At 36.7% G+C, this 12,611-nt stretch overlaps 1 protein-coding gene across 3 annotated transcripts; it reads left to right on the top strand.

Annotated features, from left to right (window-relative positions):
• Window positions 1-711: 711 nt before the first annotated feature.
• On the top strand, window positions 712-7,105 carry LOC137747219 (uncharacterized). Of its 3 annotated transcripts, none has more exons than XR_015955668.1 (10): window positions 712-1,334; window positions 2,125-2,234; window positions 2,517-2,585; window positions 2,722-2,837; window positions 2,951-3,005; window positions 3,638-3,758; window positions 4,279-4,326; window positions 4,401-4,495; window positions 4,826-5,235; window positions 6,640-7,105. XR_015955668.1 is itself a non-coding variant. In XM_068487287.2 (9 exons), exons 1-9 carry the CDS (start codon window positions 1,235-1,237, stop codon window positions 4,925-4,927), a joined length of 816 nt encoding a protein of 271 aa, XP_068343388.2. In that variant the 5' UTR covers window positions 720-1,234; the 3' UTR covers window positions 4,928-5,308. The 3 variants fall into 3 exon arrangements, 1 of the variants encoding a protein (XP_068343388.2); XR_011069927.2 differs by lacking the exon at window positions 6,640-7,105 and adding an exon at window positions 5,379-6,043; XM_068487287.2 differs by lacking the exon at window positions 6,640-7,105 and having other exon boundaries at window positions 720-1,334; window positions 4,826-5,308.
• The last annotated feature ends 5,506 nt before the right edge of the window (window positions 7,106-12,611 follow it).

Genomic DNA, 12,611 nt, shown 5'->3' on the forward strand with positions numbered 1-12,611 from the left:
TTGTGGTGACTCCCCCGAGGATTTTCCCGGCATATCTGACAGATTCTCACCAATGTAGGACCACCTTTGGGTGTGTTTATGTAATGTTGTTTCTCCTGGACTGCATTAGGTCTTCGTGTTTTGAACTTTGTTTTCACACTTACGCTTGCACATGTATGTTCTTACTTTGTGTGTAGCTGATTTTTATTTATTCGTACTTTATTTTTATTTATTTATTAGCTTCCGCACTATGCACATGGTTACGTCACTTCCACATGACGGCCGCTATGCCCTGATCTCGGTCGGGGTGTGTCACCAAGTCTCCATCTTAAATTCTCGAAATCTTTTGGGGTTTTATTTCAGAAGTAACGAAATCATAAACGCGGGATGATATTTGATGGTGATAGAGCGGGAAAAGTGAAATATAGTGCGCTCCTTTTCTTTACCGGTGGTAAATATCTTTTCCAACAAAAAAGGGCAACTAATTAATGAAACCTTCTTTATCAACCAAAAGAGGGTTAAAAGATAAATTAGTCTTCTTTCACGCAAAAAAAATGATGGGCAATAATGTAACTTAATATATCTAAATTTTACATTTTTTTATATCTCCTCCTATGTGAATGGTCACGGTTAAGTTACGTTAATATTTTATATTCATATTATTTTTTATCTTATTATCTTTACAAAAAAAACTCAATATAAAATATTGACGTGATTTGATCGTGCAAAGGAACGGTAAAGGGTGGACGGATAATCCCCATCCCTTCACTCCCCCTCTCTTTAAGCAAACAAAACGACGCCAACGCCTACAGGAGGGAGGGGGAGAGAGAGAGAGAGAAAGGGATAGAGCAGGAGAGAGAGCTTCGTAACTGACTCTGCGATGGAATCAGACTCCCAGATCTTCGAGAAACCCTAGCTTTCCCTTCAAGATTCTCTCCCATTCCTCCAAGAACCACTTCTTACACTCTCTCTCTCTCCCTCCCTCCCTCCTCTCGCCGCCTCCATCTCCGTCCCTCTTTCGCTCGTCTTCTTTTTCACTTCTGCTTCCGATCGAGCTCATTCATCTTCGCCGGCAGAGAACCAGAAGCTCCGGTCCTTATTCTTCAAGTTTAGCACAATTTTGGCGGCTCAGTGCCGGTTCGCGCTGCATTTCCGGTTCGCTCAATGTTCCGGCGAGACCGAGAGAGAGAAAATACCTAGGACCTCTGGTGATTGATCTAATTGCGGATTTTGGATTGAGGTTATGGTGTACTAGATGAGTACCATGGACGATAGAGGAGGAGGCTCATTCGTCGCCGTTCGGAGGATTTCTCAAGGTCTCGACCGCGGCGGCGACACCTGCCATTCAACTTCTGGTAGTCCACTTCTTTTCTCTCTTCTATTTTTCTTCGCTTTTTGTTTTTCTATTTATTTTTGCTTTCCTACTCTCTCTATATCTCTCTCTAGAACTTTATCTCCTTCGGCATTTCTCCGTTTTTATAAATATTTTTGGGAGCTTAGATCTGCTATTTGAGATTGATTGAGCTCCTCGTAGTATTGTTGAATTTGTCACTGATTTGATGTTCTTCAGAATCATAGATTGCTTTGGTGCCTGGGTCAAATGGATTTTTATTATATGCAAATTTTGTTTCGATCCGAAACTTTGATTCGTCACATTCTGAGTTCCGAATGTGTGGTTTATTTGATTTCACTGTAATTTTCAACAATTGGTGTATTTGGAGCTTTCTAGCTGACATGATGGGAAAATGTATGCAAAAATTGAAGAAAGGAGCTACATGTTCATGTTATTATGTAACTTTAATTCTTTAAGCTTCCTTTACTCTGAAGTGTGGGGGCTCCAATTATATTTCACATTATTTATTATGTTAATAGTACTATCTTGAATTTTAACAACATTGCCTAGTTTATCGTCATTGCAGCAGTTTAGCTGCTCCATTATGCACAATCTATGGTGGTGGCTTGAATGAAACACTTATAGATATTAGCATCCATCATCTTCTAGAAACCTTACAAACAAGTGTCGGTTGCTGCACGCTGTTCTTATAGTACATGCAGCTTTTATGTAATCATTTTGCAGTACATACAGCTTCTCTTTGAGGGTTCGGAAACTTTCTTCTTAATTGTTTGGTGTTTGGTTTTGTACAGCTGAAGTTGTAGCAGGATCAGCAGCATGGCTCGGCCGTGGTCTTTCTTGTGTGTGTGCACAGAGAAGAGAGAGTGATGCTCGGCCCTCCTTTGATTTAACCCCTGTCCAGGTAATATGCTTACAATTGAATGAACTCTGTCTATCCATTATATGTGCCAGTATTGGATTAAGTCCTTACTTTTCGCTTTCAGTTTTCTCCAGTGTTTTAGTTAATTACTGAAATATTCTGAGTGAAATATTTCCAGTTTCCCATTTTTCGGATCCTTTCATACGTTAATCGCACATGGACTTGTTATGCATAGAGCTGAATTATAAATTTAACACCTCTAGATTTCTGTGTTTATTTTTCTTGGGAGGAATGTATTGATTATGTTTGCCTTGATTTTTTCAGGAGGAATGCCTGATTAGGCTACAGAGCCGTATAGATGTTTCCTACGACAGTTCAGTTCCTGAGCATCAGGTATATATTAATTCAGAGTCCATTATACTACAGTAAGCCTAATTATATTTGGGGAGGATTTGCATGATTTTTTCATTTTTTATTTGTGCGCATAGTTCATCAACACACTTAGATCTACTTCTCTGGTTTACTCTAGGAAGCTTTGAGGGCCTTGTGGAATGCTTCCTTTCCTGAAGAAGAACTTCGTGGTTTAATATCTGAGCAATGGAAGGAAATGGGTTGGCAAGGGAAAGATCCATCTACAGATTTCAGGTAATTCTAATATCTTCATTGTCATTTGGACACCTCATTTGTTGCTAGCTCTTTTGTTTCTCTTTCTACTACTTTATTTCGTTACTAATTGTTGACAGTTGAATTTTCTGCAGGGGTGGTGGTTTTATTTCATTGGAGAATTTGTTGTACTTTGCTAGGACTTTCCCGGTATGATCTCTTGCTCCTCTCCCTCTCCCTTTCTCTCTTTGGCATACACATTTATGTACACAATACAGTTTTCACCTGTCAGATGTGGTTAACCTATTGGTCACACTGACCATTTGGTGAAGTAATGTGATCAACAGCATTGAAAACTGCCACATCGCAGACTTGACATGTGTGAAAGCATATATGTATGTTATCTTGAAATCACAAAAGACAGAAGTCAAAATACTTGAATACAAGTTCTGGTCATAGGTTGTATTTTTGCTCCCAGATTTAAAGCTTCTGATTTTTCCAACCATGCAAGTTAGTATTTTCACATACCATGGCATGGACAATACATGCAGTGGCTGGTAAATTGTGAAGTGTTGCTATAAGTTAATGTGCGTCTTTATTTCATTTGAGTTTTCTTATGTACTTCTCTGTTTATTTCTGTTGTGACAAAAAATGTTCTTGTCATTTATATGCTACCACACCTTTTGCTTCGTGTATCCAGCATCATTCCTCTGTGTGTGAGTGTGTAGTAATATGCATCTCTATTTGGCTATTCTTGCATGTGTGGTGCCCATTAGGGAACTGCAGTAGGTCTATCTTATAAGCTACTCGTGTCTCATTGAAAGTAAATACTTTCATTGTAGAAATCTTTCCAGGATCTTCTTCGAAAGCAAGAAGGTGATAGGTCTGTGTGGGAATACCCATTTGCTGTTGCTGGTGTGAATATCACATTCATGCTCATTCAGATGCTCGATCTTGAAGCCGGTTGGTATTTGTTCTTTCTTGTTCATTCACTCATAGTTTTCACGAATATTTCCATTTTCCAACAATAGAAATCTTTTGTAATATTGGATCTAGCTGTGCTTTTCGAGTTGTAAAATCTGCTGCAATGCACCATGCTCACTTGAATATTGATTTCTTGTTCTTTTGCGTGCATTGTAGATTTGAGTTGACTTATCAATTAAAGTTTTGAGCATTCATATGTATTTCCTGGTACTGGTTTGTACATAGTCACTGTAAGGTCTTCCTAGAATGCTAGCAATACCTATATTGAAAGTAAAGCATTAACCATTTATTTTGCTCATTGAAAATGTTTTTCGTTCGTTAAATGCCACTATAAATGTGTGAAGTTTGCCCTATCTATTAGTGATAGATATAATTGTAAATTCGATAACGCAAAACCTTTGAGGAATAGAAAGTATAGTGGTAGTGAATTTTGTTGTAGATAATAGCTTTTGTGTTTTTTTATGTTTTTTTGTCTGTTGACAGTGTTGTTTATGTGCAGTCAAACCACGAACACTGGTGGGAGCTACTTTCTTGAAGTTTCTAGCAGGTAATTTCAGCTTGAATGTGCTGTTTCATGTATTTTGTTCAATGTAATAATGTTTTTTTCTTTTCATTTGACAGAAAATGAATCCGCGTTCGATCTTATCTATTGCATCACATTCAAGCTAATGGATCATCAATGGCTTTCTATGCGTGCATCCTATATGGATTTTAATGTACGTATTTTTCAAGAAGCCCTCCCTTTATCTGCATTTGTGGCTAATCTTATGATACATTTTATAACCTTCTAGTCAACTTCAGTTTCCCAAATGCTGTGAGAATAGTGACATTAACGTGTGGGTAACGAAAAACCTCACCAGTCATCGTGTCCTGAGTCTGGGGGTGAATTTTATATATAAAAGTGGTTTGGGTTACAAATTGGATCTTGTAGAAGTTTCACACTTGTATGTGGAGGTTTGGATCGGGGCAAAGTTTATTATGCTTCACACGTTTGGGGTTTGATCGTTTGTTGTGCTGACATTTTGTCCTTCTTGATTTGTTAACAGACAGTGATGAAGTCCACACGCCGGCAGTTGGAAAAAGAACTAGTGCTTGAAGACGTAACATGGCTGGAAGACTTGCCTTCATATAGCCTTCTTTCCCGATAGTGGAGAAGCTTGTCGTAGAGTCTATGTAATTGTTGGTCACAACTAGTTACATGGTCATCGGCAGCACTGTTATTTCTAACTAGATGATGTTTGTACTCGTGAAATTTTCTTGCAGCGAGTCGGCATGTTGTCAAAGATTCTTGGAAAGGGTTTTGGTTTTAGTTTGTCGAGTTAAGAGGCTGGAACAAGTCTGATGGTGATTGTGGTTTGAAATACAGAATATAGATTCGGGGTGAGAGTGGAGAAGCATCCTTGTCAGTTGTCCCACGGTCTAGGGGATGTTGAAGAATACATGGATAGATCGAGAGGTATGTTTGTTACCTGCAGTTACCTGATATTCGGAATGTGGAATGTAGAATGAGATTTTTCTGTTTTGATTTAGACTTTTGAGTGACTTTCTTTCTGGAATATTATTATTGTTTGATGACTGATAAATGATCATCGGTGGCAGGCGGAGCACTTGAAAACCCCCCGCCCTGCCCCGCCCCACCCCACCGACCCCACCCCACCCCACCCCACCCCACCGAGGCTGGAAAAAGAGAATATTTGCAATTGTGATGCATCAACACAAAATCGATATCCCTTGTGTATTTTCGATACCTTGTGACAAAAGAAATGACTACCAAATATTAATACGGCAAGACTCAACTCCTTGGTCACAAACTATTTGGATCTGGAAGTAAGCATTTGGGTTTGACGACCTAAATATGTTACCAGGTTTCGCCAAGGTGGCGGTGGTGGTGATGACCGTGGCTAGGTTGTAGGGATGAAGGTAATGAAGTTGAGGTTGGTGGTACGGGTGGAGTGGTGGCTTGACAATGGTGGTAGTGGTGGTTTTGAAAGACAAGTAATTTTTGTTGGACCATTATTCGTTTTTTTTTTTTTTTATAGGTTCATTAGGGTTTTTATTGGTTGGAAGGTCCAATTATTTTGATAGGAATTTTATATCTTTATTTCCTTAGCAAATATTTATTTTTCCCCACAAGGTATCGTGAGTCTTTCTATGGAATTGCAGGTCTTTTTATTACCTCCTATTTGTGGTGCACAATTTCATGGAATGTAGGTAGTGGTTATGATCAATTCGATATAAAAGAAGGCATAGTGTGTATTTTTTGTTGGGAATTTCTTGGAAAAAATCGTCGCATATTCTTCTGACACCTTATGAAAGACATTCAATCAATGATAACGAGTAGAGGTGGTGGCAACGGTGATAGTGGGGGCAGATAAAGTGGCAATGGGGGTTGTCATTCAAAGTAATTTTTATTTCCACAAATTCTCAGATTATAAAGCCCTCCATCCAAATAAGTTAATGAAACACTCAATCTGAAGCTTGTTTCGAAAGGGCAGAAAGCAAGCCCAGCACTTCTTAACAAGACTAAGGTTCCGAGGAAATAGGTACTGCATTGCCACACTCATACAAGTCAAAATATGACGAAGGGCAATCGGACAAGTCCTCATAGTGCTTCTCAGCAAAAGCACGATCCACATTGATGAACTTCAAACCTGAACATATAAGCAATGAACTTATTGAAAAGGAAGTCGTCTGATAATTGTTCAAAATTGCATGCCTAATGTGCTTTGATTATACTCATTACATGTTTTTCTCTAGTAATTTATTAAATTTGTGCTTTATCACGTATAACTGGTCAAATAGGTTTTATATCTAATTTGTTTAAATTTTGACTTGTGTTATATTAATTTTATTTTGCAAGACCATGAGAATGATGCAAGGCAATTAAAGGATGAGGCACAAGATAATAGACGGTGATTAAGTCTTTGTCGGTTACTGAAAGGAAATGAAACAGAAGGGAGAAGGAACAGAATGAAAAAGGAACGGCTGAGTTATGCTTGGCATTAAGGCTTATCATTGATCATTATTCAAGGAGGATTTGAGAAGGTTGGCTGGGCTGCAGCTCAACCGTTTCCCATTTTCCGATTAACTTTTTCTTTCATATTTTTTTAATTTTTTTAGAGTTTTCCTTTTTCTATTTTGTTATATGGAGAACTAATCTTCCTAGTTAGGGCTAGGGAGGAAACCTGTACTACGATTGTGTAGTTTTATTATTTTGATTCTATTTTGGAGTTTCATTGTCAATTTTATGTTGTGGATGTTCAATGACATTTATGATTTATTCTATTTTTGGATTGATGAATGTAGGTTATGATTCATAGGTTTAATCATGTTTTTCCTATAGTTTTGTTTCACATTCATGCTTTTAGAGAATTGAATAAATTAGTAGATTGGTATGATTTCGACGGAGTAATTTCTTAATATTTTGTTGCCGTAGGTACAAATTATATTTGGGATTATTCCTACAAGGAATTGAATGGGCGTTTGTTTTGAATATCTACAATGAAAATCACTTTTCAAGTAGTTTTATATGAGGAAAACTTAATTGCTATATTTTCTGGTTCAGTGAACTCGTTGTTGGTACCTCAATTGAGCTATAAAAAGGAATCGAATAGTGAAATTGCATAGTTGTATGCAGGTGGAACCCTGATGCTTTAGTGTTTTTAATTACTGAATCCTTCTTCTATAAGTTACATCTCATTCTATATTGTTCTTTATTTCAGTCTCGATAAATTCTGCATTCTTTCTCGATGCTCTCTAAGGAATACGACACTCGGACTTCGAGTTTATATTGCTACGCGACACCTGCACTTGGGTTTATGATGTGAAAATTAACTTGACGCACAAATTAAACCCTATTTGTGACAGTTGTAGTATATATGTAAGTAGGGATCATTCTAGACCAGGGATTAACTAGGGATGCCAATCAACACAAATAAGACTCAAAAACACTAAATTAGACTCTATAGACTCAAAACTAACTTTAAACACTCAAAACAGCAACAAACAATCAAAAAGACCCAATTTTAGTCCTAACAAGTGATTTTGACGAAAATAAAACTTAACTTGACTCAAAAGACTAAAAGAAAACAAATTTTGACTCAAATAACAAGACTAAATGAAAGGGGGATTGTTTTTAATTTATTATAAACTTTAAACAGAAACTTTGCATAAAACACTTTGTAAAAACGATTTTGGGTGAATTAAATGGTTCCTTCTCCACACATGACAAAGCCCCAAGTTAATTGCATCGCACAATCAACCATCAAATTTTCCTTATTACATTGAATTAGATGGAATACGCATTGTAACCAAATTATCTTTCTCAAGTTCCCTATATGAAATGCATGATAGAGATACATATCAAAAGTCATTAAGTTCTATGAAAATCATAAGCTTTGACAAGGCATTTATCACTATGAAACGCATGAGACTCATACCAAGGATTTACTTAACACGATTGTGACTAGCAACCTCCACTACTTGTGAATATAAGTGAATAACTATTACGTGAAACTCCCTTATACTCTAGCATCAAATTCATGCATGCAAATTAAGTGTCAACCCTCAACCAACATACATAAACAAGTTTTGATAACTTAGATAAGCAAATCACATTCAAGACTTAAGAAACAATAATTGGATATAATCAATTCATATAAAACATATAATCATGGCTTCGAATTCACCTCAAACTAAAAATAAATTAGTTCCTCATGTTCATCATAATTGAAAACTAAATTAATATAAACATTGAACTAAAACTAAGGATAGAATACACCTAGAAACACTCCACACTCCAATGGCAGATTTCGAACCCTCTTTGGATGGCAGATTGCAAAAGTCTTCTTCTCCTTCCTTCCTTGCTTGTGGCACTAGGGTGATGTGGTGTGAATTATGGTGTTTGATGGCTAAATGTATGAATGAACGAATGAGTGAATGGATGGTTTGAATGGTGTAGCAAAAGCTTGAATTTATAGGCTAGGTTTTGCATAATTTCTGAAGGAAAAAGATTGCACAATCCAATGGGAAAAGGGTTAAGGCTTGGCAGAAACCAAAGGGGAATGGGATAGGGAATACACGGCATAGACTTGGGGTTTCTAGAAGGATAGGTGCGGTACCTTTTTAGGAGGAAGATAGGGCTTCTAGAAAGGATGTTTGAGATAGATTTCTGGACCTAAATGGACAAGGACTCATGGCATAGGTATAGAAGAGGGAGTACAACTCCTTGATGTGATAAATAATAGCACTCAAATTAAACCCTCTTTTGACAATTGTAGTAAAGATGTAAGTAGGGATCGTTCTAGGCCGGGGATTAGGAGGGATTGCTAATCTAATAAAAACTGACTCAAAAATACAAAAATATGCTTAAAAACACTTAAACAAACTCAAAGACTCTTAACTAAACTTATATGACTCAAAACAAATTGAAAAAACTCAAAACAACACAAAACAATCAAATAGACTCAAACTAGACTCTAGGACTTAATTTGGATGAAAATAGAATTAGTTTTGACTCAAAACACTCAAAAACACAAAATAACTCAGATTCTAACCTAATTGATACTTAAAACAAAGGGGGGTTTTGGTTTTGATGAATTTGAACTAAAACATGACAGAAACTAAACTAGATAAAGTTTTGAACGAATTTGGGGAAACTATGGGTGATAAGCTAGCTAGAGGGTCCTTCTCCACACATGACACACTTGCATACAAATTGATTTCCAGTTGCTTTTCCAATAAACCATGAACCTCAACACCCTAGATTAACCGTGACATCACTAATTAACCCTCAGATTCTCCTTTAGTTATTGGATTGGATGACATCATTCAACAACCCAAAGCATTCTTCAAAAGTTCCCTACATGACATCATAATAGAGATACAATCAAAGATCATTACGTTCTATGAAAATCATAAGTATTGACAAAGCATTTGTAACTATGACGTCATGATAGTCATGCTAGGAATTTACTTAACATGATTGTGAAAACAACCTTAACTACTTGTGAATATAAGTTTGTAACGATTATATGAAACTCCCTTATATTCTAGCACCAAATTCAAGCATGCAAATTAAGTATGCATCCTTAATCAACATACAAGAATAAGTCTCAATCAAACGGTTAAGTAAATTGCATTCACAATTTATGAAATCACAACCGAAATTAATCAATTCATATCGCAAATATAATCATGGTTTCAAAGTCTCCCCTAGCTAAAACAAGTTTAGCCTCTCAAGTTCACAGTAAAATAAAGACAATATAAATTAAACATTAAAACTAAGATAGATTACACCTAGAAACGCTCCAACAATCCAAGCTTGAATGGCCAAAACGTCCAAGGCTTCTCCTTTCTTCTTTCTTCTTCTTTGCTGCGGCATAAGGGTGTTTGGGTATGAATTATGGTGATGGATGGATAGGTTGGATGGTGGTAAGGGGTGGATGATGGCTGAATGAATGGAAAGAATGAATATGGATGTCTAGGATCTCTAATATGTGCGGCAGATTGTGTATATATAGAGGGAGAAAGGTTAAGGCATTAATTAATAATTTGGGAAGGTTTTAAGACTCCAAATCCTCCAAGAAAGGGTAACAAATCAGAATCCTAAGAGAGAAAAGGAAGGGAAGTTGCGGCATGGATAGAAAATAGGAAATAGGAAAAGAAAATGTGATTCCTTGCACGGCAAGGAAGGGAAAAAGGAAAGGGAAGTGCGGCAACCTTCTTTGGCTGGGATTAATGCTTCTAAAACTTATATTTAAGTGTCCCAAATCAACTAGGAACCCTCCTTGCAGCTGGGAATTAAGTAGGAAAAGATTAGGATTGACTAAGTCAAAATAAGGAAGTTTGACTCATGTTTCCTTCTTTGTAGTTGATTCCTTTTCTTCCAAGTCTTGAATTAATTTCTTCCATCTCCTTAGCAGATTCCTAGGCTCCTTTGGACTTCAATTTCGTCCATCCATCTTGCTCCAAGTATATGCAATCCATTTAATGCCCAAAATTGCTCCAAAATGCACCAAAATGCACTTTCTTGCTACTTTAACCATGTAGACCTACAAACACACGAAAATAGCTTAAAATACTAAAATAACTAAGAACTAACAACATAAATGTAAGAAAACAAGCTAACTAAATCACCTAAATATGCTCCTATCACTCCTAAACCTCCAAGGAATGGCCTATATGCGGCACACAAAGGGATTAGGCTTTTAGAATCTGAATTAGGTGTTTAAATGTATAACTAATCCCTTCTAAATAGCTAGAATTAAGGCCAAACTGATTTGGATAAGATAAGATAGGATAATGTTTGATTTAGGAAAGGATAAGGTTGGTTAGGATAGGATAAGATAAAGTTGGATAATGTTCCTTATTTCTTGCTTTTTCCTTATCTTCTTTGTATTTGAACTTCCTTCTCTAGATTTGTAGCATTTCCTAGCCCCTCTTGACTTCAATTTCATCCATCCATTTTGCTCCATAGTTAAGCTATCCAATCCATGCCCAAAACTGCTCCAAATGGCTCCAAAATGCACTTTCTTGCTCCTTTTGCCATTAGGACCTACAAACATACGAAAATAGCTTAAAAGACTATAATAAGTACTAATTAACTAACTAAATGCAAGGAAACAACATAGCTAAGTAGCATAAATATACTCCTACCAGTTTAGCAAGCAATTTTTGGCGTCGTTGCAAGGGGAGCGACTTGGCGAGGAGCGCATAATTTTTCTCCACTCGATACACTCTTTCCATTTATTTGTATTTTTTTTTTTGTTGTTGTTTGTGTTGGTTTTAGTTTTTTTTTTACTTTTTTTTATTTGTATTTGTGTTGTATTTTTATTTTTTTTCCTTTTTTCTTAAATTTTCAAGCGATATCGTGATCACCGAGGCATATTTGCTAAGCATCTAGAACCTGAAATTGAAACTTTGTTTGGAGATCTTTTTGATAGTGATTCACGTCTGTCAACATGGATGATCATGTAGTTATTGGAGGCGAGGAAAACCCTCACCCAGAACATTGAAAGACTATTTGCATCCAACTCGTGTTGCATCCCTTTCATGAATTGTTTTTCCTACTAATATGCCAAATTATGAATTCAAATATGGAATGGTTCATCTTTTTCCTATTTTTCATGGTTTGGAAAATAAAGATCCTTATGTGCATGTAAACATGAATATTCCTACGATGAATGAAACAAGAACAGGTGTACAAAATAATATTTTGTATTAATTTTAGGGTTACAATCTCTTTTACAATTTGATCCTCTGATTCTATCTTCGTAAGGTGTAGATTTGTGAATGAGTTGTTGATCTAAAGGGTCATTGGGGCTTAGTCTAGGGATGAATAGTGATGCAAATTTGTTGATGTTGTTGATCCAAAGGGCCGTCGGGGCTTGATCTTTTGGATGAACGAGGATGAACGGATCTTCGAGGGCCTTCAAGGCTTGATCTTGATGAACGGTTGTGTGGATTTCTTCAAGGATTTGAGGAAGAACGAAGAGAGCTTTCTTGATCCTTCGGGATTCTTGAGAATTTGGGAGGTTGGATGCTTGAAAGCTTTAGAGTTTCATAGCTTCAAGGGTTTGGGGAATTCTCTTCGAATTTGGGAGTAGAGAAATGAATATGTCAATTCCCATTTGATCCCTTGATAGAGAAGCCTATTTATAAACTTTGAGAATGAACCACGACCATCCTTTGTTTTTTGGTGAAGTACGTAGATGATGTAGGTGAAATGAATGGAGGTTGTAGGTGAAGTAAGTGTATGATGTAGGTGAAATGAATGGAGGTTGTAATTTTAATGCATTTGTCAACATTTATTTCACCGAAATTTCGATGTCT

The sequence above is a fragment of the Pyrus communis genome, chromosome 2 (genome assembly GCF_041283825.1).
Source record: "Pyrus communis isolate YQ-2024b chromosome 2, ASM4128382v1, whole genome shotgun sequence".
Lineage (NCBI taxonomy): Eukaryota > Viridiplantae > Streptophyta > Magnoliopsida > Rosales > Rosaceae > Pyrus > Pyrus communis.

Bases quoted from the DNA above. Each gene is read 5' to 3' on its own strand.
- LOC137747219 (XM_068487287.2), top strand. From the start codon at position 1,235: ATGAGTACCATGGACGATAGAGGAGGAGGCTCATTCGTCGCCGTTCGG. The intron at 3,006-3,637 runs GTATGATCTCTT...CTTTCATTGTAG, and splicing joins ACTTTGCTAGGACTTTCCCG to AAATCTTTCCAGGATCTTCT. The intron at 3,759-4,278 runs GTTGGTATTTGT...GTTTATGTGCAG, and splicing joins GATGCTCGATCTTGAAGCCG to TCAAACCACGAACACTGGTG.